General features: G+C 40.4%; 1 protein-coding gene across 1 annotated transcript in view; it reads right to left on the bottom strand.

Moving 5' to 3' along the window:
* The window catches only part of LRP1B (LDL receptor related protein 1B), a 2,110,020-nt gene that overhangs the window by 1,026,440 nt on the left and 1,055,778 nt on the right, over positions 1–27,802 (bottom strand). The window contains exons 8-11 of the mRNA XM_077447755.1: positions 16,868–17,090; positions 13,730–13,901; positions 11,557–11,700; positions 7,020–7,256 (exon numbers count right to left, since the gene is read on the bottom strand). Coding sequence (XP_077303881.1) covers positions 7,020–7,256; positions 11,557–11,700; positions 13,730–13,901; positions 16,868–17,090 — 776 coding nt within the window. The remainder of the gene's footprint in view (positions 1–7,019; positions 7,257–11,556; positions 11,701–13,729; positions 13,902–16,867; positions 17,091–27,802) is intronic.

Here is a 27,802-nt window from a genome sequence, read left to right as displayed (position 1 = left end):
AAAACTGTGCTCTGAGATAATGGAAAGCAGCTGGCACTCACTAGACAAATCATGTAAACAAATAAAAAATAATAATAGTGCAGCGCTTGTAGTTTGAAAAAAGATAAAGGGCAATAAACAAATATTAGTAAACAATATGGTGACATAGAAAACTGTGAATATGCACACAAATTACAAAACACAAATGGAACAGTAAATGAGTAAATAATAAATGAGTAAATAAATAAATAAATGAGTAAACGAATACCATGCCCTGATCAATAAACAAAAAAAAAAAGCAATGCATGATTAAAGTGGAGCTCCACCCTAAAGTGGAGCTTCCGCTCATTGGAACCCTCCCCCCCTCCGGCACCACAATTAGCACCTTTCAGGGGGGGAGGGGGGTGCAGGTACCTGTACAGTACAGGTATCTGCACCCACTTCCGGCATAGATATCTGCAGAATATATGCCCCTTTCCGCAAAATCTACGCCCCTTTCGGCAGGTCCCCCGCTGTCTGCTGGGAAACACACGGATCCCAGAGACAGCGGGGACCATCCTTATTGCACAGCGCGACTCGCGCATGCACAGTAGGGAACCGGGAAATGAAGCAGCAAGGCTCCACTTCCTGATTCCCATAGCCAAGATGGCGGTGGCAGCACCCGAGAGACGATCGAGAGATCGGCTTCGGGTGCCGACATCGCGGGCGCGCTGGGCGGGTAAGTGTCCTTATTTTAACAGTCTGCAGCTGCTGTATTTGTAGCTGCTGGCTTTAAAAAAAAAAAACGGCGGAACTCCTGCTTTGAAGTTCAAAAACTCCAAAATAAATGTTCATAAATCAAAAAATTTATGAAAAAAAGTGAATGAAAAAAGTCCACGAGAAAATGAAATCCTTAGGTAAAGATGAAGATACCCATGTGAAGGTACGGTAGAAAAAACACTGACTACTGGTTTGTGCAATCCACCACCTAGATTTAACAAATTTAAAGTAAGGTAGATTTAACGTAGCTGATTAATCAAAGGAGTTAAAGCGGGAGTCCGCCGGGACTCCGTGTTTTTTTTTTTTTTTTAAAAGCCAGCAGCTACAAATACTGCAGCTGCTGACTTTTAAAATAGTGACACTTACCTGTCCAGCGCACCCGCGATGTCGGCACCCGAAGCGGATCTCTAGATCGTCTCTCGGGTGCTGCCGCCGCCATCTTGGGTATGGGAATCAGGAAATGGAGCCTTTCGGCTTCATTTCCCGGTTCCCTACTGCGCATGCGCGAGTCGCGCTGCGCAATAAGGACGGTCCCCGCTGCCTCTGGGATCTGTGTGTTTCCCAGCAGGCCGGCGGGGCACTTGCGGAAAGGGGCGGGCACTTGCGGAAAGGGGCGGGCACTTGCGGAAAGGGGCGGGCACTTGCGGAAAGGGGCGGGCACTTGCGGAAAGGGCGTAATCTACGCCCCTTTCCGCAGAGCGCTATCCCGGAAGTGGGTGCAGATACCTGTACTGTACAGGTATCTGCACCCCCCTCCCCCCTGAAAGGTGCCAATTGTGGCGCCGGATGGGGGGAGGGTTCCGATGAGCGGAAGGTCCACTTTAGGGTGGACCTCCGCTTTAAGACTCTTCACGCAATAAAATGTGAGCACATTTACTACAATCATCCCAAAGGTGTTCTTTCTGCTTCAGGTGAGGACCCTTGTGCAGGCCAGTCAAATTTGTTCACCCCATACCCGCTCATACATCTCTTTATGGACCTTGCATTGTGCACTGGTCCAAATCATTTAGTGGAGGGGGGATTATGGTGTGGGGTTCTATTTCAGGGGTTGGGCTCAGCCCCTTAGTTCCAGTGAAGGGAACTCTTAAGGTGTCAGCATACCAAGACATTGGGATTTGGGGATGGTCCCTTCCTGTTCCAATATGACTTCAGACCAGTGCACAAAGCAAGGTCCATAAAGACACGAATGAGAAAGTTTGGGGTGGAAGAACTTGACTGGCCTGCACGGAGTCATGACCTCAACCCGATAGAACACCTTTAGGATCAATTAGAGTGGAGACTCTGAGCCAGGCCTTCCCATACAACATCAGTGCCTGACCTCACAAATGCGGTTTTGGAAGAATGGTCAAACACTCCCATATGCACATTCCTAAACCTTATGGACAGCCTTCCTAGAAGAGTTTAAGCTGTTATAGCTGCAAAGGGCGGGCCAACTCAGTATTGAACCCTATGGACTAAAACTGGGATGCCATTAAAATTCATATGGGTGTAAAGGCAGATGTCCCAATACTTTTGGTAATATGGTGTATGTGAAAAACAAATCCCTGTTCATTTATTTCCTTAGTAGATGATTGGATAATTGAAATGAATATACACACTTTATTGGGTAAAGATTTTGAACTTCTTATCTGGCACACATCAGTAGAATTTCATTAGAAAGTTGTCTATTTTAGAATGTTTGTTCAATTATCTAAGAGGGGACGATTCAACAACCTGTTTCAACCAGAGCACGCAAAACCAAAAATAAATAAATGACAAACACTACATTTTTTTGTCGAACCTAATGAGATTAAGCAAATTTCTGATCAATCAATTCGCTCCTGGCCAAAAAAAAAACCCAAAAAAACCGAATCTGATGTGAATGCACTTGCCAAAGTTAATTCTCAAGTAGAATGTTTGATCTACGAAAACTGAGATATTGACTTGGCACGCCAATGAAAAGTCATTCAAAATCGAGTCCATGAAGGCACCATCTAATGATTGGACAAGCAATTTTTATACTTGACTAAAGAATCCATAATTCTTCTACAACCCCAGACTGTGTGATATGGGTTTAACTGGCCAAAGCAGCTATTTTATTTTATTTACAAAATGAAATAAATAAAATAACAATTTACATAAACCACAAACCATGCAACGAGGAGAGGGTCTTAGGGTGTTATTAAAGGCAAAACCGGAATTGCTCACAGTTGTGTTACAACTAGCTTGAAGACATTATGAACTCGCAAGTTCTTACTTTTTTACCCAAGGGACCTAGCACCTGGGAGAACCATCAATAACTAACTAATTATGTAAAGTTTTGTACAAATTCATGTATTCCCTGAAACACTCCCCCTCCCAAAAAAAAATACCCCTTGACCCTCCTAGCTGCTGTGACAACTTTGTTTTTATTATTAACACCTCCGCACAACCACCGACTCACAACAAACTGCACGTCTAGGGCAGGTGGGACTGGGGAACTTTCTGAACACCCAACATGAACAAACCTTGTGGCTTCTCTCTGTCCATTTGAGCTTTGGCCCTCAATCCGGTAAAACCTACACACCCCCAACATTTTGTATCCCTTTTCCGACCTGTTCCTCCCTATAGAAACGCAGACCTTCCATCCATTTGCTCTTTTCACGACTCTCACTTTTTCATCTGAACATTCAAAAGAAATTCTACACGTCAGGCCAGCGCTAGGGCCCGTTTATACCAGCAGGTGTGCATTATGCTCTGGAATAACGTGTCCCTGCTGGTGCACGTTGTGTAGGGAAACATGATGCATTGTTACAACGCATCCCACTGTTAATGTCTATTATCTTTATTGGAATGTCACAAAATGATTTATTGTTCAACTTTATACACAGTGTGGTACATAGAGTTGGATGAAAAGTCTTTGGTGGCATTTCAATAAAGTTAAGAAAAAAGGAAAAGAAAACTATAAGCATGAAAACATATATCTGATGCTATATCTACTTTAAGAAATCTTTGTAATCCCTTTGAATATGTGGCTTTTATATTCCATTGTATTTTCAATATGCTATAAATTCATCTCATGCCCGGGTTCGCTTTAGTAGGTGTATTTAGCTGTTTGTTGATTACGTCTCAAAGTTACAGCTTTTATATCATAAAAGCAAAGTGATTGTTTCATCACACAACATATTTGACAAGTATTGTAAGAGCAACAAAGACAATCAACCATACCTCTAATTAGCCAGTATGAAGAGCAGCATAAAAACATCATTAAAATACAGCTCGCTAACAACATTTATGAACAGAATACAGCTTGCAATATTGGAGAATAAAGGCTGTCAAATAGGTACATTGTTTGGCGATCATTTGAGAACATATTTTCTTTCATTGTTGTTTTGGTTTGTCGGATTTCATGAAAACCTCCGCTAAATTTAACCCCTGTGAAGCTGCGACAATTTTTCCTGCATGCAACAAAATACATTTGTATTGTTGTGTATTATTATTGTTATTATTTAGTATCATTTTAGTTTTTCTTTTAAATATTTACGTATAACTTTATATTTAGAGATATTTAAAGCACCAAGCATCAGATATATTTTGAATATATATCTAAATTGTTAAAATTTTAGTCTGGTATATACAGTATTTCACAAAAGTGAGTACACCCCTGACATTTTTGTAAATATTTTATTATATCTTTTCATGTGACAACACTGAAGAAATGACACTTTGCTACAATGTAAAGCAGTGAGTGTACAGCTTGTATAACAGTGTAAATTTGCTTTCCCCTCAATATAACTCAACACATGATCCGCTGGCAACAAAAGTGAGTACACCCCTAAGTGAAAATGACCACATCGGGCCCAAAGTGTCAATATTTTGTTTGGCCACCATTATTTTCCAGCACTGCCTTAACCCTCTTCTCAATATCTCATCAATTTTTGACCAGCCATTCTCAACCAAGGCTCCATGGAACCATTCTATAGAGGTTGCTAGGGGTTCCCTGAGCTGTGGATGGTTGACCTTTCATTTGATGATACCTGCATAGTTGCAACACCACTTAAAAAAGCAAGCTGCATGACACCAATTATCTTTTTAACTGTCTGAAAGGGGATATTGTTCTTAATGGCTACCAATGCTAGGGGCATTTTTTACAATGAACCCCAATTAATTGGTTCCCCCCCTGGGGTTCCCTAAAGCCTGAAAATTATTTAAGGGTTCGTCTGGAGTAAACTGATTAGAAAGGCTGCTTTAGACCCTGTAAGACCATTAAAAAGTCAATGTTCAATTCTACTTACCAGTGAATACAGAAAACTAAACTATACACTTTGGGTTGAGTTGACCTTTAACAAAATAATCATTCCTTGATCATTGTATTGGCTTAGGGGAAGTTGCAATTGAAATAAGCAGCCGTGTGAAGATTTAATGAATGTGCAAAACTTAGAAGTGTTTAGTATTATAATCAACATCAAGGCAAATTTTTTAGTTGGTAAACAAGCAGAATGTAATTACCGAAGCTTTAAAGTGACGAGAATAGCTGGCACTGATTCAGAGTGCATTAGCACAACTAGGATTCCCTTCTACTGCACCGTGATCATTGTAACTAATAATAACTACAGCTGACTAAGTGTACAAATGGTATTGACCCACTAAAGCTTGCCAGGAAGCTGCCATGAGTAAACTTTAAGGGCTGAAATTCTGAAAGAAGGAGTTTTTAAATTGTATCTAAACCACAAAACAAAACCGCAAAACAAATTACAGTATATTGTAGTTTACCCGTCATTAAATGAAGAGCCTAGATTATTTTTCCTTTTTTTTCAGGCTCTTTTCCCTTTATTTTTACCTGATAATCCCACAGATAACATACTTCAATTCCCTTTGTGTCTACACTAATTTCTCTATTGTATCTATGGATTCAGCCATGGTGAACACACAGACTGGACTTCAAACGTGTCTGCCTTTATTCATCTCCATTACATGGTGGATTGACGGGATTAGTAGTTCACACAATAAAAATAAAGTTCTTTGTGCTCGCTTTTAAGGAATAGGAAGTGACAAGAAGATGACTTTTCTGGTAAGATCTGGTAAGAAAAATGTTGTTCTCGTTGAAAATGTTCTTAGCTTAAAAAGTAAAAATGAATGCAACCACCACATCTAAGGGCTGCTAAGCTGCAATAAATAATATTTTTGGGTTTAGATATGCTTTAAGTTGGAGTATCCATACCCTAACCTATAAGAACCAAATATTGGGGCTATAGGATTGAATCTCTGAATAACAACAAAACTTGCCATATGGGACCCCTCTAGTAAAGCACATGTTGATGATGTCATGTAACCTAGTATGGTTCAGAAGGAGAGGATCCGCATGCTCATATTCCCCCTTTTCTGGTCTGCCAGACTGCATATTTAGATAAGGGTCTGGTATTTAGGGGGGATAAACTTTGTTTCTTGGAGGTTTTTCATGGGGTGCATCTTGACAGCCACACCAGACCCTCTTAGCCCTTGTACACATGGTTGGAGAATCCGTCGGAATGTGTCCTATCGGACCGTGTTGTCGGATAATCCGACTGTGTGTGGTATGCATCGGACTGATTCCGTCGGAATATCCGTCGGACCCAAATATTTTCCGACCAACTGGTCCGATCGGATATACTCCGATCATGTGTAGAGAATTCAGATCGGACAAAGTGCCACGCATGCTCAGATCAAATTCCTAGACCAAAGCTATTGGCTACTAGCCTGAACAACGTAGTCCCATCCTAACGAAATAACGTCATCATTTTCTGAATGATCGGATTTTCCGACAACTTGGTCCGACTGTGTGTATGCAACAGTTTCGGACACAATCCGTCGGACACAATCCGTCGGACAAAATCCGACGGATTTGGTTGGCAGAATGTCCGACTGTGTGTACAGGGGCTTAGAGGTCTAGTATTTTTTTTTGTTTTAGAGTTCAGTTCCCTTCGAATGTCTTTAAAGTCATTAAACCCAAACAAGCAAAAGTTGAACTAAACCGGTAGTCATCCCTACGGGGTTGTGTATCTGGGACTTTAGATTTGTAGATATGATAAAAATCCTTGTGGTTTGTAAGGTAGAACTAGACTATTCAGCTACTCTGTAGTCATACCAGTGTCGGTACTGGTAAGGATGATTTACACAGGCTAAGGAAGGAGGTATAGGGAGGTATGAGGACAAATTTGGCATCCTATGGCGTGGGGGGGGGGGGGGCAGAATTCTGGAATGAGGTTAAGAATTTGAGCTCCAAACCATAATAAAAGTGAAGCTTAGCACAAACAGCATTGGTAAGTCTATGACTTGCTACTTACCCTCTTTAAGGATAGTTTCCCTCCCAGTCCCATCAATCTTTTGTCGGCCAATGAGGAAGCTGGTGGTGTCGGCAAAGTAAATGTAACTAGACTCCGCGTGGTAATCCAAGGCTCTAGGGTTTACTAAGTTTTCAATAGGAAGCATATATTCATCCGATATTTTGGTGTTTAGATCCATCCCTCGAATTATTCCTGGCCTCCCTTTCCCATAGAACAGGAATAATTCATTTTTCGGTTCTGCAAGGAAACACAAGTAGTATTAAAGCTGTAGTCTAAAGCCACTAAAAGCCAGCTGGTAATGTAAAGTATAGTTGTTGAAATAAAACATTTGGGTCGCATATACTGTACATTTTGCATTTTATTAACAGACATGTATTAAGGCAGCCCATTACTTTTGACTAAGCAGACAGTACATCTCACACAAATAATTTTAATGCACCATACCACAATGCACCACACTACATTTACCATGATAACATGAGGAAGCACACATTTTACTGCATGTTACGGCAATGTAACATGGGCCTGTAGGCAGAGGGCCATAGTAAAAAACAGGTAGTGATGCCCTTTGCTGCTGAATGGAGCAGTTCAGACTAGTGCACCCATGTCGCTTTGAGGTGCAGGAGCCCAGTTTTAACTCAGAATGTCAGGTACTGTGCCTGCCAAACACACCCATTAAAGTAAATGGGACTGCACCCCAACCGCATGCCAAACGCAACTATGGTTGTTGCACAGTTTCAAAGTAAAATCCAACTTCAGATAACAAAATGGTAGTATCACCTCCTGTTTGCCTATAAACTGCGATCTAAAAGAGACCCATCACACATTGCTTTTTAGAGTCTGCTGCCCCTATGAAAGTTAGGGTTCATTTAGATTTGTGGTTGAGGGTGGTAAAAATAAACAGTTGAGCTGGTTATGGGACAGGAAATGAAAAAAAATCTCCCCAATGGGACAAAACAAAAAAAAGAAAAAACACTCAACCAGGTTAAAAGTCTCCCTTACTCTATCCACAATAAAAAAAAAAAATAGTTTTCCTTTAGTTCTACTTTTTTATATTATTATTTTATTTTTATTTTTTTTACATAAAAAACAACTGATGTTACTGAGTGTATTCATTCATATATATCAGGAAATGTTTATTAAAGGAACAACTCTTGGTAATCCTTAATGTTTAAATGTTCACTAAAATCATCTCCCCCCCCCTCCCAATGTGTCCGCCCACCAAAAACATGACAGATCATATATGGTAAACTTTGTATCAAGTGTAAAATTGATAATATTGTATTGCAGGCATTTAATTTAACAACTCATTAGATTTTAACTTTGGTGTCATTTGTGATTAAACACGGCATTCATTAAGCATCTGGATGGGATGCAAGAAAACAAACATAGAAGTTCGAAACAGGAAAATAGATAGAAAGCACTTTTGTGCTTATAAGGCGATTAAATCCACATTAGATCATTGAATCATTTCTCAACTTTTTTTGTTAGTCATCATTTCAAGTACGGCTGAGTGAAATCCATAAAACCTGCTGTATGAGTAAACAAGTGTGATTCAGTGTCAAATAGATGCAGCTCTTTAACCCCTTCCTGCCCAGCCCTGGTGCCTTTAACTGGGTCTTTACACAACTGAGAGTCAAGGAAGGAACCATTGTCACCCTTTAACATGAAAAAAACAAAAGATAATATGACTATGAATATGACTAGTAAACAAACTCATATAGTGTTGAATGGGAATGAACATAGAGTATAAATAGTATTAATAACCACAATGGCCTGTTACAGTCAGTAATGTCCATGAAAAATAAGGTAAAATAATTAAAATAGTTAAAATAACTAAAAATAAACTGTCCATAGGGGGCTGCCAGTTCCGAGTAGAAATGTAAAAAGTGCTCTGAAAAAGCCAAATGGAAGAGGAACGGCGCCTTCTAAGTGCAGTAAAATGGTAAATTTTAATAAAATTTTAAAAATCAATACACTCACAAAAATGGTTCATAGATGGGCATTGTAATAATTTCAGCATCCACTAGTCGCCGTCAGAGAGGAGAGGCCATCAGCTGTAAATCTGGCAGAGGGATAGATGATGTGGATGGTCCCAGGCGAGGAAACACCACTGGATACGATGTTTCCGGTGGTTGTGGAGTGCAAATACTAGGCACCAGCGCTGGAGGGGATCGGCGTCACTTCCGGGTTAGCGGGGAGGACCTCAAGTTCGGGACATGCGTGTCCCTTCTTCAGGCTTTGTGGCGGCCATTTTAGATAAGGTCCTTTTATATCCCCTAGGTCACGTGATTGCTACCTGTGTATTGATTTTTAACATTTTATTAAAATTAACCGTTTTACTGTACTTAGAAGGCGCCGTTCATCTTCCATTTACTTTTTAACATGAAGTGTCTGAACAAGAACCTTAATGGTAGAATTACCAGGTACTATTTTAGGGAAAGCTGCCATTTTTTAAATATTGAAGTCTTACTTTTTTTTTTAGTTTTGGATAAAGATTAAAGTGGAATTCCAGATATGGCTTTTTATTTTTATTTTAGTCTTGACGTGGACAGCACAAAACCAAAAGCAAAATAGCGTCGTAATAGAGTCACTTCCGATTTTGAAATCCTTGGATAACTTGCGGCAGGTCTCCGCAATGGCTCCTGGGAACACTGACACAAGCTCCCTGGAGCCAGTGCGGCTGAAAGGAAATGACTAAATACCCACACAATACCCGCCCATATCCGCAGAATACACAGACAGGAAGCAGAAAGGAACATAGGAACAACTGCAAAACACAGGTACAGTAGAAAAAAAAAAAGGTCAGTTTTTAAGTCCTTACATTACTGCAATCTGATTGAGCTAATGTTATAAAATAGGGTGGAGATCCGCTTTAAGTACATTTTTTTAATTGACTTTTATCGAAGGAGCCAGGTGGAAAATTCTTAGCTGAAGAGTGACCACATCCAATCAGATCCTCTTATCTCCTGTTTCTGTAACAGCTCAAATATTTTGGATTTACATTACCGGTACTTTCTGTACTGGAGACAGTGGTTACCAGGACTAATAGTCCACAGCGGGAACTCAGATACCAATAAAAAGAGTTAATAAAGGTTCCAATCTTTTAACATTATATCCAAAATTTTAAAGAAAAAAATATATAATACAGTAAGATTTTAAAAAGTTCTAACAAAAAATATTTAAAAAATATGACTTTACATACATTTTAACATGTTAAAGTCTATATAATTTTAGTGATGGGGTTTACATTGCAAAAGTGGGTCAGCTTTGATGATAAGCTTGTTAAGTGCCTTGATCCCTATGTGTAACACAACTTGTTTGTGTTTTTGTTTCTACTCTTCTGTGTCATTATTTTTATATGTTAAGTGACTTTTCACGATTTGGCGGCTGTAACCGCTACTCTAACTATGTTTATATGTTTTTTAAACCAAATAAACATGAAAAAAAAGTGGGTCAGCTTAAACACTGTAGATCTGCAAAAGAAATCAAAAGTTTTGTATATTTTTTTAATGATCTGTTATGATAAAGTCAAACTAAAGGCAAAACTTTTTTTGGGTGCAGCAAGAGTGGGTTTTAGCCCCTGATGTTTTTTTGCCATTGGTGTCCCATTGGAGAGATCTTTATTCACTTCCTATCCTATAGCCAAAACAGGAAGTGAGGAAATCCTCAAAACTAAGGACAATTCCTCAATATCACCAGGGTCACCAGAACTATTAACTCCCTTGGAAGATCTCCCTTCTATCTTTGTTCCAGACACAACCCACAATTTGGGGTTTTCTTTTACTTTCATTGATAAATAAAAATGACAAATAGAGATGGTGAACCCCCTTAATATGGGCACACCTAGCAGTGAAAACCTGACAGGTAATCCCTCTCCATGCTATAAAAAAAAGGTTTTGCCCTAATTATACTTTAACTTCCTGTACAGTAACTGAAAAAAAAAAAAAAAAATAAATGAAGACAGGGCTGGTGTCAGACTCTAATAGCCTAAAATGGATAAACTTGGCTTTTAAGCAAACTGAATGTACTAACCCACGCTGTTCCCATTTATTTGAGTGTTGTACTTACAACTAGAGATGAACTTGGGCAAGTTCTGATGCTCTTCCAAACCCACTTGGTCAAGCTGGCAAGGAAGCTGCCATCTGTAATTGGAATTTAATCTGCAGCATTCCCTGCCCTGAAGCCGTATACACACCCCTTGAATGTCCCCCACCAAAGATGGTTGGCTAATCACAAGTTACAGCTTCCTGCTGGGCTTGGCCATATGGGTTTGAAAGCGCATCCAAACACGCCCAAGCTCATCCTTACCACCAACAGCTCATTAACTTCCATCACAGGGTTGAATGTGTGAAATCACTGTGTATCTTCTCAATTCATTAATACACGGAATCCATGTAGATGTTTTCTAAAGACCTGCTTGGTTCATAGAAACTTATCTAGACATGTTTTACGTAAAGGTGACTTGTTATTTGCGTTACAAACCAACCAAAGGTCTGTTCCTTTCTGTATGTTAATGAACGTGTGTTCAACGTACTTTTACAAGACTTTCCATCCATTGCCAAGCTGAATCCGGTCTTGCAGCGACAGGTCCGCGTTTTGTAGCTGGATCCGAGCAGACAGATGTGGGAACAGCCCCCTGGCAAACCATCTGCGCTGATTTCACATGCGTGACTCCTGCCTGCAAGAAATCATGGCAAAACATCAAGCACAAATTGCTTTTTAAAATCAACATTATTTACTTTAGCTTGAGAGGCTCACTGACAACAAAATTGATCTTATTTTACCACTGACTGTCTTAATTGTTTATAATGAATTAAACATATTAATTTAACTCAGCAAACTGAAGATCTTCGAGGTGCAACTTCACCTCTTCAAACTTTACATGTCTTTATGTAGTTCATTTACATACACAGTATGCTAATGCTTCTAAATTTATAAAGTGTATCTAGAGATAAAACTTTTTTTTTAGTTGTGTGGTAGTGAGTGCTTTTTTGCTATATTGCTGATTCGCCATTGGGGAAAATCCTCTCTATTGGACCTGGTGACCAATATCTGTATCTGGGGATGAAGAAAAATATAAAATTGTAAATGGTCCAGCCAGCAATTATTATTTAAAAGTACCAATGATCAGGAAATCCATGGAATGTCACTGTTCCATGGTTATTAGGGGTACAATAAAGGGACACACAGGACCACCTGCGGATGCTGTCCTCAGAGTAGTGACTGGCTCAGTATAGACCAAGAGGAAGGAAGTAGAAAGGGAAGGAAGCACTAACAAAGTGTAGTATCCCGGGTTACAAATAATAAAAAAGATTAAAAACACTCACAAGAAGTAAAATATACAAATGCTAATTTGGTGTCAATATCTGTAGATGTTGATCCTCCTAAATTGTCCTGTAGGACTGCTGTCATCTGTTCCGGCTGTTGGGCAGGAGGATGGCTGTCTTGGGAGCCTGGAGGAGCCCCAGGATGCCACTGTGACCAGCGTGGAACATACAGAGGAAATGATGTCACCAAAAAGATAGGAGGTACCAGAAGAGAAGGGAAACAAGGCTATGTGCTCAGAGCATTTGGCTCTTTAGGCCTGTAGAAGGAGCCCAATGCCCTGAGCGCGTAGCCTTGTTTTCCCTTTCGCTATCCTTCTGGTGACGTCACTTCAACCGTGTATTCCATGTTGGTTAGCATGGCTTTCTGAGGCTCCTCCAGGCTCCCGAGACAGCCATCTCCCTGCCGAACAGCCGGAACAGAGGACAGCGGTCCTGCAGGATGGTTTTATGAGGAACGACATCTACAGATACTGACACCAGATGAGCATGTGTATATTTTAGTTCTTGTGAGTGTTTTTAATCTTTTTTATTAAAAAACTTTTTAACTGGAACACTACACTCAGCTGGCACTTCCTTCCCTTTCTGCTTCCTTCCTATTCATTCATTTGAGGATCACATGGCTAGCCTTAGGGGAAACCTATTATAGTTTTAGGACAATTGTTCTTTTTTTAATGTTTTAAGGTTTTATATATATATATATATATATATATATATATATATATATATATATATATATATATATATATACATTATTTTCTTTTTTTCGTATAAATACGTTTTTTGCTTGGAAAATAAATGTAATGTTTGAGAGAAGAATTCCAGACTGCTATTGGCTAAAGCATCCCTCTGTTTTACATCCAATAAAAGATAAGTCACTCCTCTAGCTCTTTGTTGTATAAAATTCACTTTGAGCTAGTGAGCTTTGTAAACAACTAGCTTAAAAAAAAGAAGTGTGAAGAGACAAGAGCTCCATCTGCTGCCTAAATCAAAAAATGCACATAGTTCATACACCTGTTTATCCCCTAAAAGCGTACTACCATGCTGCAGCCACAGCAGAGCAGATGCAGCTTAGCCCCGTTCTCTTGAGTTGAATGAGTTAAGTTGGGCAGCAAGCATTGCCTCTGCATTCTGCTGTGCCTACGAATCAAAGCAATGCAGTCATGACATGTGTACAACCTCAGCCACTGCCTTTGCAGTTTAAGGGGAGATAGTTGGGTAGCAGGAAAGACAGAGTTCAACTGTGTGTTTTTACTGTCCCCAACAACAAACATATACAAAATCTTATGGGAATCTTGGTATATTACAACAAAATGCAAGTGCAGCTTTCTAAATGTCCAATCTCTTCATTTAATTTTGGGTGGTAATAATCACAGTTCTTACCCATAGGCTGAGTGCGTTTATGATAAACCTTCAAGCCACGGGCATTTTCCATTGTTAATAAAGATTGTATATCCGTACTGTTGAATCTGTTGATCTTGAGAATGTTGGCATTGTCCAGGTTGGTGGCGTACAAATAATTTTCAAATAACGATAAACCGTACACTTGACTGACCTATAGAAAATCAAGGAAGAAAGGATATCATTCTTAGCAAGAACCTGATAAACAGCTTCTACTCAGCTATGGAAGATTTAGGAATGGAATATTACAGCAAAACTCTTTCCAAAAAACCGAATACACGTTTGAAATCTGCAGCCAGAGACAAAACCAAAGATAGACATTGCCATGGGCAGGTCAGAGCAGTGGAAAAGTGCTATGTCTGCATGTGAGGTCTGCATTATACTTATTATATATTTTTTTTATAAGGGCAGGGGGAAAGAGATGCAAATTAAACATTATATTAACTTTATATTAAAGGGACCATCCACCAAGGGAAGGTCCTCTTTTGGGCAGGTGCTTGAGATTTAAAGTGTACGTATAGCCAAAACATTTTTGGCTTGGGATAGAGTGGGTAAGAGGTAAATCCCCGGGCAGGTTAAGTTGTTGCTATCTGCATACTATTGGGGAGATTTTCCTTCACTTCCTGATGCAACAGAGAGTTAGAGGAAATCTCTCAAAGTGAGAATTATTCCCACTTAGACAGTTGTCCCAATTGTACAGTTTTCCCAATTGTGCTTTCCTCTGGGGCCACCACTAAAATTTTGGTCACCACTAAAAATCCAAAGGGGTGAATCCTCCCAAAGGGAGCACAGACAGCAATAAAAGGGGGTGTAACCATTCCCCACTCTAGTCAGAAATTTAAAAATAAAATAAAAAGGTTCTGTCTACATATACAATTTATAGTGATATTTAAGGCTTTTTTTAAAAAAAAATAGCAAACAAGTTATACTAACCTGCTCTATGTAGTGGTTTTGCACAGAGCAGCCCTGATCCTTCTCTTCTTAGGTCCCTGCTGGCTCTCCTGGCTCCTCCCTCCTGGCGAATGCCTCCATAGTAAGCAGCAGTACGTTTTTTTTTTTCTGCTGATTTTTAATTAACATTTTTTTAAAAGGGGTGGGTGTTAAATGGAGTATAAATCAGACCTTGCATTTGTAATTGACTTAGTAATCTGGGCAGTCAGCCCATTGCAAACATATACAGCTGCTGATAGCTGATGCCTACCTTTGGTAAACCTATATAGCAGTTAAAAAAAAAAAAAAAACCTACACAGCTGCTGGTAGCTGATGTCTACTGGCGGTAAACTTACACAGTTGCCGGTAGCTGATGTCTACCTTTGGTAAACCTACATACAGTATATATATATATATATATACAGATGTGTGCTGTGTGCTCCTAGCAGTGAGGCTGCACTGTCAATAACAGTTCTGGGCTCTACCAATGCTCGGGAAATAATCAGCATGGTTTCGGATCATGTGATCAGTATTTTTTTTTTAAAGAAGACAAAATGGTGCTTAACCGCTTTCCACTAAGAGTGGTCTCTGCGGCGGATTAGCGGAAAAGCGCCCCGTCCCAACGAGCCCACGTGCAGAAGCAAGCGCATACGTGAGTAGCACCCGCATATGAAAACAGTGTTCAAACCACACACGTGAGGTATCACTGCGATCAGTAGAGCGAGAGCAATAATTCTAGCCCTAGATCTCCTGTAACTTAAAACATGCAACCTGTAGAATTTTTTAAACGTCGCGTATGGAGATTTTTATGGGTAAAAGTTTGCCGCCATTCCACAAGCAATTTTGAAGCATGACATTTTGGGTATCAATTTACTCGGAGTAACATATCTTTCACAATATAAAAAAAAAAAATGAGGCTAACTTTACTGTTGTTTTACGTTTTAATTAAAAACAAGTGTATTTTTTCCAAAAAAAGTGCACTTGTAAGACCGCCGCGCAAATACGGTGTGGCAGAAAGTGTTGCAACGACCTCCATTTTATTCTCTAGGGTGTTAGAAAAAAAATGTATAATGTTTGGGGGTTCTAAGTAATTTCCTAGCAAAAAAAAAAACTTTTTAACTTGTAAACAACAAATCTCAAAAAGAGTTCCGGTCCTTAAGTGGTTAAAAAATCTAATTTCAAAAATAAAAATAATAAAAAAAATTTTTTGTCAGCCTATAAAAATGCAAAAAATTGGAGGCGGGAATTTATTACAATCTGAAGTTTAGGTATGGCAATTTTTACATAGTTACATTACTCCAGCCATAGTCCATTTTGGGAGCAAGAGGGTGGCTAACAGAAGGTCAGATCAAAACAGCAAATAAATAAATAAATAAGGAGTTTGGAGATTTGGAGGATGCTGACCGCAACAGAAGGGACTTGTTTGAGTTAAAGAGGATGTAAACCCTGATGAGTTTACTTCCTCTTTTGATTCCCTGCAAAGGTATCACATAGTAGTCCATTATGTGTCACTTACCTGACACAGGAGCCAGAGATGTCTCCGCTGTCATTCGACTGAGCCACAATGACGTCACTCCCAAGCATGCGCACGGGAGTCGCCACTCGCGGCATAGCGGCGTTAACAGCGGTGCCTGTCTTTTGGCAAATATCTCCTAAACCGTTTAGGTTTAGGAGATATTTCTTGGACCTTAATCTAGGCTTACCTGCAGGTCAAAGTGGTTTGTAAGGGTTTACAACCACTTTAAGATCACATGATGTACCTGAATACTATGCACTACAGCCTTATGCCGTGTACGCACGACCGTTGTTTCCATCAGAATAAACTCTGACGGTCTTTCCGACGGAGTTCCGCTGAAACGGACTTGCCTACACACGATCACACCAAAGTCCGATCATTTAGAACGCGATGACGTATGGCGGGACTAGAAAAAAGAAGTTCAATAGCCAGTAGCCAATATCTGCCCTTCCGTCCTTTTTTTGGCGGAATAGAATACAGACGAACGGTTTTCCCGATAGGAATTGATTCCGTTGGGAAGATTTAAAACATGTTCTATTTCTAGGTCCATCAGAATAAAAAAAAAAAAAGTCAGATGAAGCCCACACATGATCGGAATATCTCATGAAATTATTCTGTTAGACTTTTTCTGCCGGAAAGTCCGACCGTGTGTAAACAGCATTAGACTAGCTTACCTCCTTCCCATGTAATATTGTATGTCTGTTCCTTCCTTCATAATCAGCCACTTCTATGTAATCCAGGTAAACATCTGCCCAATAAACAAATCGATTGACAAGATCCAGCGCCAGGGCAGTCGGCTGTTCGATTTTAGTGAGAATAATCCGTGTTCTGTTCCCTCCATCCAGATCACATCTTTCCACCTTAGCCACGTTCCCATAATCCGTAAAAAACAATTTCCTGTTGGAAGAGATTTATGAACATTTGTAACAATATACCGAAATGTAATAAAACCAAAGTGTATTCTCTACAATGTGTTACTAGCTGAACTCCAGACAAACAGCTACATAAACAATTAACCTGCATGTAGTTGTTCAGCCAGACCTGTAATCCAGGCATCCCTGCCACACAGTGCAGCCAGTGCAGTATGCTGACAGCACTTTCTCTATTACAGTCGAGGAATACAGTGGTGTCACCTACCTGTCCTTGCTGGTGCTTGGTGAATCCTCTACCATACTGCAGAGCCATCACTATTTTCTTATTTCAGCTTTACAGCTACTGCATTTGTGTTACCTGGCTGCCTATTGGACAGTGAAACCATTCACAAATATTGTATATCGTTTAAAAATAAACTCCAGCTATTATCTGACATGTGCAGAATGAAAACAAAATGTTTTGTTTCGTTTTGATTCTGTATTTACATATATTTGCTTAGTTAAATTTTCTTAATCCACTTTTGGACTTTGCTTGGTTTATTCAAATTCAAATAGATTCACATTTTCCAAATGCAGAAAATTCTAATTGAGTCAAATTTGAATTACATTCAAATTGCATTTGAATTCAAATCAAATTCCGTTTAATTCAAATTCAATTCAAGCTCCACCTAAAATTGAATTGATTCTATTCAATGTTTGAATTTTGGAAGATGGTTATATTATATTTCATTCTATTCTATAGATTTTTTTCTATTCTATTCTATTATTTTATTTTCTGTTATATTTTCTTTTCTATTATACTATATTCTTTTCTATTCTATTCTATTTTAATTCAAACTTATTCTATTAAAATTTCAGAAAACAGTTATATTGTTATATTCGTTCTATTGTATTCAATTTGTTTCTATTTTTATTCTATTCTATTGTATTATTTTCTATTCTATTCTATTTTATTATTTTCTATTCATTTTTTCTATTCTAGTTGAATTTAAAATTATTCTATTTTAAATTAGAATTTCGAAAGAAGGTTATATTCTATCGTGCTTTATTATATTCTTTTTTTTCTAGTCTATTCTTTTCTATTCTATTTTTTCTATTCTTTTCTATTCTATTTGGATATGAATTTATTATACCGTATATACTCGAGTATAGGCCGACCCGAATATAAGCCGAGGTCCCCAATTTACCCCCAAAAAACTGGAAAAAATTATTGACTCGTGTATAAGCCGAGGGTGAGACATGCCTGTCCATCCCTGTGTGTCGTCCATCCCTGTGTGTGTCCATGCATCCGTGTGTGTGTGTGTCCATGCATCCGTGTGTGTGTGTGTGTGTCCATGCATCCGTGTGTGTGTGTGTGTGTCCATGCATCCGTGTGTGTGTGTGTCCATCCATCCCTGTGTGTGTGCATGCATCCGTGTGTGTGTGTGTGTGTGTCCATGCATCCGTGTGTGTCCATCCATCCCTGTGTGTGCATGCATCCGTGTGTGTGTGTGTGTGTGTGTGTGTGTGTGTGTGTGTGTGTGTGTGTGTGTCCGTGCAGCCTACCTGTGTCCAGCCTGCCTGTGTCCGTCCAGCCTGTGTCCGTCCAGCCTGCGTTCCGTCCCGGCCTGCGTCCCGTCCCGGCCTGCGTCCCGTCCCGGCCTGCGTCCCGGCCTGCGTCCCGTCCCGGCCTGCGTCCCGGCCCGTCCCGCAGCTCTTCGTCGGTGGCCATTCTAGGATTCAAAAGCCGCGCCTCCGTCGGTGATAGGCGGAACACTCAATTTCCCACTGACTGCTGGGAAATTGAGTGTTCCGCCTATCGGATGTCCGTGATAGGCGGAACACTCAATTTCCCAGCAGTCAGTGGTCCGCCTATCATGGACGTCCGCTCATCCTCATACTACGGACGAGGATGAGAGGACGTCCGTGATAGGCGGAACACAGACTGCTGGGAAATTCAGTGTTCCGCCTATCACAGGCGAAGGCGGAGACGGAGGCGCGGCCTTTGAATCCTAGAATGGCCGCTGTCTGTCTGCTCGACACGCTGATCGGGCAGACAGACAGCGATGACTCGAGTATAAGCCGAGGGGGGCACTTTCAGCCTCAAAAAAGAGGCTGAAAATCTCGGCTTATACTCGAGTATATACGGTATTTGAAATTCAAATTTCAGAAGATGATTATATTCTATTTTTTATTCTATTCTATTCATTTATTTTCTATTCTATTTTAATCTGTTTTATTCTACTCTTTTCTGTTCTATTTTGTTCTTTTTTACTCTATTCTTTTCTATTCTTTTATTTTCTATTCTTTCCTTTTATTTTCTATTCTATTTTTTCTATTCTTTTATTTTCTATTCTGTTTTGTTTTACTCTATTATATTCTATTATTTTGTTTTTATTCTATTATAGTCTTTTCTATTCTGTTTTGTTTTAGTCGATTATATTCTATTATTTTGTTTTTTATTCTATTATATTCTATTATTTTGTTTTTTATTCTATTATATTCTTTTCTATTCTATTCCTTTATTTTCTATTCTATTTTTTTTTTCTCTTTGGAAATTTAAATTTGTTTCTAAAATGATTCAAATTTGAAAGCTATATGAATTCAAAAAATATTAGAGCTCAAATTTGAAAACTTATAAAAAAACTATTCAAATTCAAATTTCGGCCACAATTTGGTTTTGTTATTTCGGATTCATTTAAATTTGTTACTATTGTAATTTGGAAATTCGGATACATCCGAATTTCCAAATAACGCAAAATCTGTCTCAATTTCAATTCATAACAAAATGAACTGCACATGTCTAGCCTGGACCAATGTAAGTATGCATATGTCAAACCTGATGGGCCACTGGGGAAGCTGACAATCGCTGTAATAGTCGGTGCTACTACAGAGAGCACCGCAATCTTCTGGGTCCTGTGCCAAGCAGCTTCCCCTTTTCTGAGCACAGAGGAAGCCTCACTTGGCACTACCACAATTCATGGAAGCCTTGTATTTTTTCGGTGAATACAAGGCATACTCTGATTGGAGTTGGAGAGTAGGGGCATTGATGTCATGATCTCCACCCAATCCAATCAGAGCACACCTTGTATTTATTGAAAGAAATTCAATGCTTTCTATGAATAGAGATAGTGCCAAGTGGTGACCCCTGTGGTCAGTATGCAGAAGGGAAGCCGCTCGACACAGGACCTGGAAGATTGTGAGATATGCCCTAGTACTGCCAACTTATGGTCTAGAGTTGCCACCTTATCCCTTTAAACCCGAATACCTTTGAATTACACAGGTTTTGAGGCTAATTAAATGCAGATAAGGCACCAAGTGAGATTAATTACCACCGTAATCAGCCACAGAACCTGTGTAATTAATATGTGTTCGGGTTTGAGGCCGGGTTCACACTATACTACACAATAGTAGTACTACTTTCATCCTACTTTGCTCTGCGACATCAGTCCTACATTGGTCCTACATTGGTCCTACATCAGTCCTACATTGGTCCTACATCAGTCCTACATTGGTTCTACATCAGTCCTACATTGGTCCTACATTGGTCCTACATCAGTCCTACATTGGTCCTACATTGGTCCTACATTGGTCCTACATCAGTCCTACATTGGTCCTACATTGGTCCTACCTCAGTCCTACATTGGTTCTACATCAGTCCTACATTGGTTCTACATCCATCCGACTTTCATGAACAGGATACTACTTTGATCTGACTTATCAGATAGTACAACTTGTCCTTTGACCAATCAAAACTAATACACAATGGGATGGGCTACAGCAGGGGGCAGGAAAATAACATAATGTCGGATGCCAAAGTTGGATGGTTAGGACAAGGATCCGACTTTGATCCTACTTCAGTGATGGTCAATGGGTTGAAGTAGGATCCAAGTTGGACCAAAGTAGCGCAGGGAGCATTTTCAAAGTCGGACCAGTTAAGACATGAGCTCCCACTGTCGGAGCGTTTGTCGTACCAGTGTGAACCCAGCCTAAAGGGATGAAGTGGCAACCATAGTATGGTCAGGTATGTCAGGTATGAGATATGCATACCTACATTGTGCCAAGCTGTACCAATGTAACTATTCAATACAAATAATTACCGAAGTTCAGCTTTAGCTGTGTATTTACCTATTAGACCTTTTAAAGTGGTATTAAAGTAAAAAAAAAAAAAACATGACAGGCAGGGTCTGGCTTTCAATGGTATTGTACACTGAGCCACGCATGCAGAGCTGAGAATAAATTAGTGGCACCTGTTCTGTACCGTTATGAAGTCACGCCCCTGCGCATGCGTGAGAATGAAGCCTTTTCTACCTGGTTCAAGCACAAACCAGGTAGGAAGACCAAGAGAAGATGAAAGTGCCTGAGCTATGACAGCCCGACGCTGGAGACAGGTAAACCTATTAGTATGCGGTGCATATGGTACAAACCTGCAGGGGGCTTGTTTAGAATGTATTTTTTTTTTTTTTTGCAAAATTGAATTCTGTTTTAATATCCAAACAGATCACATATAGGCAGAAACAGACACACATGATTTCTAATTGACAATTGCCTCCAAACAAACAGCTAATATACCATGAATATTACTGATGGAATCAATTTTATCACAAAGGATGTTTTATAGTTATAGATTAAAATGTATCTCTAGCCAAAAAGGTTTTGGCCGGGGATTTACTTTAATAAATTAGATTTGATGTGTCATGTCATACATTGGAGTCTCATAACTTGAAGAAAAAAATTTTTCTTTTTTTTACAGGAAACATTTCTCACTAAAGATATTTGTGACACTAGCTATATAACAGATTTCACATCTATTTTAACCCGAAGCATTAAAGATGAATTCCAGGTATACTGATAAATACACAGTGAGCTGCGTCATCTGTCAAAGGAATTTTAATTCTGTTCAGCCAGTCTTGTGATTTATACAGATGTATCAGACACCACTTAATCCCGTAGGCCTCATCTACATGGGTGGCTGGGGTGGTAAATAGATGGGGTGGTAAATAGATGGGGTGGTAAATAGATGGGGTGGTAAATAGATGGGGTGGTAAATAGATAGGGTGGTAAATAGATGGTTGAGCCTCAGTTTTGACCACTCAGATGCAAGTTAGCATGGTCCCCTGTCATGTTAGTACACAATGCCCTGACTGTGCTGTGGCATGGAAAAAAAAAATCATACAATAGGTCACGTTTGGCAGGTAGTACCATTGCCAAATGGGACCTATGTAATTGGAAGATTTTACCCCCTTCCTGACCAGAGCACTTTTTGCGATACGACACTGCGCCGCTTTAACTGATAATTGCGCGGCCATGTGATATTGCACCCAAACAAAATTGACGTCCTTTTTTCCCTCACAAATAGAGCTTTATTTTGGTCATATTTAATCACCTCTGCGGTTTTTATTTTGTGCGCTATTAACAAAAAAAAAGCAACAATTTTGGAAAAAAAAGCAATATGTTTTACTTTTTGCTATAATAAATATCCCCCCCCAAAAATATAAAAAAAACTAATTTTTTCCTCAGTTTAGGCATATATGTATTCTTCTACATATTTTTGTTAAAAAAATCACAATAAGCCTATATTGCTTGGTTTGCACAAAAGTTATAGCGTCTACAAAATAGGGGATAGTTTTATGGCCTTTTTTATTATAATCGTTTTTTATTAGTAATGGCGGCGATCTGTGACTTTTATTGTGACAGCGACATTATGGCGGACACATTCGACACTTTTGACACTATTTTGGGACCATTGTCATTTATACAGCGATCAGTGCTATAAAAGTGCACTGATTACCGTGTAAATGACACTGGCAGGGAAGGGGTTAAACACTAGAGGGTGATCAAGGGGTTAAGTGTGTCCTAGGGAGAGATTCTAACTGTGGGGGGGGGGTGGGCTACCACTGACATGACAGAGATCACTGCTCCTAATGACAGGGATCAGTGACCTCTGTCATGTCACAAGGCATAACCGGGAAATGCCTTGTTTACATCTCTCGCTTCTGCGGCTCTGTGTCATTATCATGGGACACTGGCAGACATCAAGTCCGCAGGTCCCACGGGCACAGTCACGCTGTTTGCATCATGCATCCGCTAGCCCCACTAATTAAAGGGGACGTACAGGTATGCCCATTTGCCCACTGCTGCCAGTGTGCTGACGTATATCGGCATGTAGCAGTCGGCAAGTGGTTAAAGAGTAACTCCACTTTTGTTGAGGAAAAAACATTCCCTTCTGGGCGATCTATGTACAGTGCAAGGATTATAACAACCTTTGTTGCAGATTTCTACCTTTTGTTATTCTGAAGAAATCCCTGTGTGTTTCTCTGTGCCTCTGTAGTGTCTAATGGGAGTGGTTTCATGATTAACTGTCAGGTGTGCAGCTGCTGAGCACATATGAGGAAATCTGCTGGGTCTGCATCCCTTTAGATGTGTTCCTATTGAAAGTATCTCTTCAAAAAAAATTTTTTTTTTTGCAGGGGATGCCTGAAATCTGACTTGTATCTTAGGCCGCGTACACACGAGAGGATTGTCTGTCCAACTTAGTCCGCTGAAACGTGTTTCAGCGGACAATCCGCTCGTGTGTGGGCTTCAGCGGACTTTTTCAGCGGACAGTCTGGCGGACTAAGTCTTTCGGAATTTCCGTAATATTGTCCGTCCAAACTTGGTTTCAGCGGTCAGTCTGCTCGTGAGTTTGACGGACTAAGTATGGCGCATGCTCAGAAAGGATTTACACGGCCGAAGGTTGCATTGCAGTGTATTGGACGTCGAATTTCTAGTCCCGTCGTACGTGCCGTACACGTCATCGCGCACGCTTTCAGCGGACTGTCTGTTCGTCGTGTGTGGTCAAGTCCGTTCATTCAAAAGTAGGACGGACTGTCTGTCGGATTGTCTGACGGACTTAGTTGGCCAGACAATCCGCCCGTGTGTACGCGGCCTTAGGCAGACTTCTTGGAAAATTGGTGAGCCAATCACACAAGCGGGACGTTGTGTTTCTGAGGGGTGGTCAGTACACATTCTGTGTACAGAAAAACTCCAGGTAGCCATATTGTATTGCATTCTCAGAAAATTACAGAGCTGCAGATTGAAAAGGAAAGGTCATTTTTAATAGCATTCAATGACAATATGATTAGTGTCACAATTATATGTGCTATATTATTTTTTGTTTGCTATTTTTCCCCCCACGGAAGTGGAGTTACCCTTTAAGTTATTGGTTGAACTAGATGGACTTGTGTCTTTTTTCAACCTGAGGTGCCTCTCATGCCTCCCCAGTGTGAAAGCCCGAGTGCTTTCACACTGGGGCGGTGCGCTTGCAGGAGGGAAAAAAAAAGTCCTGCAAGCCGCATCTTTGGGGTGGTCCGGCAAGTCTCGTACTTGGTGGTGGATCATCTACTGGCAAACTGTGTCTGCGAAAATTTTATACTTCAAGTCACCATATCACCATGCACACTGGTTTATGGACTTTTAATCATTCACTTTTTTGTTTTTTTTTCGTTCTTTTTAGAACTATATTGAATGTCCAATATCCCAAGATTTTTATATTATTTTATGAGTATCGTTATCGTTACAAATTATATGAGTATATTTTGACTTTCTGATACAGTGTATAGACATTTGTGTACACATTTATACATTTTTCCCATCATAAGGGTTCACTTTATTGAGCATTCATTTCAATAATTCATTGTGGCTTATTCTACAGATATTATATTAGTGCTGCACTTTTTATATACATAGGGGGTTATTGACAGGCAAATCCACTTTGCACTGCAAGTGCCCTTGGAAGTAAAGGCGCTGTAGATCCGAGAGGGACATGCAAGGAAAATAAAAAAAACAGCATTTTAGCTTGAACATGATTGGATGATAAAATCAGCAGAGCTTCCCCTCATTACAGATCTACCCCTTAGATTTAGAGCGACTGCACTTCCAAGTGCACTTGCAGTGCAAAGTGGATTTTCCTTTTGTAAATAACCCCCATAGTTTTTCACTTTGCAAACCGATCCTTTGCTGTGCCGGCTGCTACCATACAATTTAAAGAGACAGCGCGGTTTAAAATTCTACACTTATTTTTTTTTTTTTTTTTTTTTACTTTTCTTTTTTTCAAATCTTTTATTTATTTCAAGAAACACAGAAAAAAAAAAAGAACACACACATTTCTTCTAACAATAATTCAAATATTTCTTCACTTAAATTTTACGGGAGTGGTGAATACACCGCTCCCAAAACTCCCCGCCCATTGGAATTAATGGTCAGTGCTGCCTAAGCGCCTGCAAATCGCTTTGGCGGGTGCTTTTAACCCTTTACTTGGCCACTAGCGGGGGTTAAAAGCCCCCCGCTAGCAGGCAAAAGGCGCCTCTATAGCAGTGGTAAAACTAGCTGGCCACATGCGGAGGTGTTAGCACACCACTTCTTCCACAAAAGTAGAGCACATTCATACGAAAACCTAGCGGCACTTTCCCCGACCCAAAGCTTCCCCTTCTGGTCGTATAGACAATTGAGACATTTCCTCGCCTCGGAAAACCCGTCGACCAAGTGGTGTAGACAGATTCTTCCATTTGAACGCCTATGTACAAGCGACACCTCACTGAGACATTTAATATCGAGCATGAATGTACTACTTCAAGACGAGCCTGACCAGTCACCAGAAACAGACGGCACCCACACGTCCCTCCTGGGAAAAAGACTTGCAGATCAACCTTACTAATGAACAGTGGGAGGACATATTTACTTACGCCCATAAAGGTTCGATAAATGTAGCAATTCAAGAAAATGGATATAAGATCGCAACTAAATGGTACAGGACCCCTGTTAGACTACATAAATTCTCCCCCACAATTCCCAACACATGCTGGAGATGCCAGACAGCAATAGGCTCGATGATTCATATATGGTGGGAATGCCCCTTAACACAACCCTTCTGGCAGGAAGTCCATTCCATTATCACACAGGTCACCACCTACACCTTAAACTATAACCCTGCACAATATTTCCTCCACCTTACGACTCTCACTAAACGGACCTACCTCAAATCATTAGTCATTCATATGGTTAACGCAGCCAGGCTGTGTATTCCTACACACTGGCGATCTACTGATGTTCCCTTCATTCGAGAATGGCTGACCAGAGTTGCTAAGATAGAGGAGATGGAAGAGCTGATATATACCACACAAGAACGGCTACAGAAATTCTCGACTATCTGGGCTTGCTGGAAACCTTTTCAAACCACGGACAAATATAAGGCATTCTTTCCCCCACTACATAGGGATACTTGACTTATAAAACAAGGAGGCACGATGTTGGCGGGGGAGGGGGGGAGACCGGGGGGGCACCCACCACCTCTCTCTTTCCCCCTTATACTCCTACTCTCTATATCCTTTCACCCCCCACCCCTCTATCCTCTACCCCCTTCCATCTACCCAATCAAATATTGAATCCTCCCGTAGAATGTTTACCCAACCGTTAATCTTGTAGAGTTGCAACAAGGCAGCCGTTTGCTTTCCCACTCGGTCACGGGTATCAGGAATAACACCACTCTAAGTCCCCGTACACACGGTCAGAGATTCCGGCAACCAAATTCATCGGATTAATTCCGACGGATTAATTCCGGGAGAGGTCCGGAAGTGATGTTGCATACACACGGTCAGACTCAGTTGTCGGAAAATCCGATTGTACATAACGTGATGACGTTATTTCGTTACGACGGGACTACGTTCAGGCTAGTAGCCAATAGCTTTGGTCTAGGAATTTGATCTGAGCATGCGTGGCACTTTGTCCATCGGAGTAGGCTACACATGATCGGAGTATGTCCGATAGGAGCATTTTGTCAGGAAAATTTTACCGGCAAGTTGGAAAAGTTGGTCCGTCGGATATTCCGACTGAATCAGTCCGATGCAGACCACACACAGTCGGAATATCCGACAAAACGGTCTGATAGGAAACATTCCGTTGGAATCTCCGACCGTGTGTACAAGGGCTTAGAACCCTAGTTCGACCGGATGATATTGGTACCACGGGTTAGGCACTCAGACCCAACACTACCTTTCACGACTTGAGTACACCTCTTCTAAATATATGATCATATTAGTTTTACTTTTGTTGACAATATATGCCTCTGTATAGCACTGTTCTACTAGCCACGACCAACGCAGCAGTGATATAGTGCCTCCTTTACTGCGATTTGAAAGGGTCGTGGCAGCACTTTTTGTTCTTGATGTTTACCTGTCTCGCATGTTTGTATGCTTTGAATCTTTCAATAAAATCTTTTATGGGGCAAAAAAAAAAACTAGCTGCGCTTTACCGCTAACGCCGGGACCGCCCCAGTGTGAAAGGGTCTAATAGACCAAAAACAAAGCAAATCAGAGAGGTTCATTGTTGGGATTTACACGTATTTTAGGTGGTGTGTTTTCCAGTATCTGCCCGGAGTTCAGCTTTAACTGTAGATGTCCAACGTTACATAAAAAGTCCACTTAAACTCAAGCTACAGCTACTGTAGGTTAATCGCATGCAAACGGCTTGCTTGTGTGCGCTCTTAGATAAGTTCTCCAGAGGCGGTCCTCTGCGCGCTTTGTTGCCTGTGTGCTTCTTATGCAACATTATAAAGTGTTGTTAAAAGGAACCTCACCACGCTCATGTGAAACAAAGAAGATTGATTGTCTGCAACCCTCGGCACTTAAGAGGTTTTGCAAAGCGATGCATTAGCAGTACTTAAACCAGCAAAGCCCCAGCTCACCCATATCTCAAAGAACATATTGTTGTTCTTCACAGATT

The sequence above is a fragment of the Lithobates pipiens genome, unplaced genomic scaffold (assembly GCF_037356315.1).
Source record: "Lithobates pipiens isolate NorthernLeopardFrog02 unplaced genomic scaffold, aLitPip1_a1.2 Scaffold_22, whole genome shotgun sequence".
Taxonomy (NCBI): Eukaryota; Metazoa; Chordata; class Amphibia; order Anura; family Ranidae; genus Lithobates; species Lithobates pipiens.
This window is presented reverse-complemented; position numbering and strand designations above follow the sequence as displayed.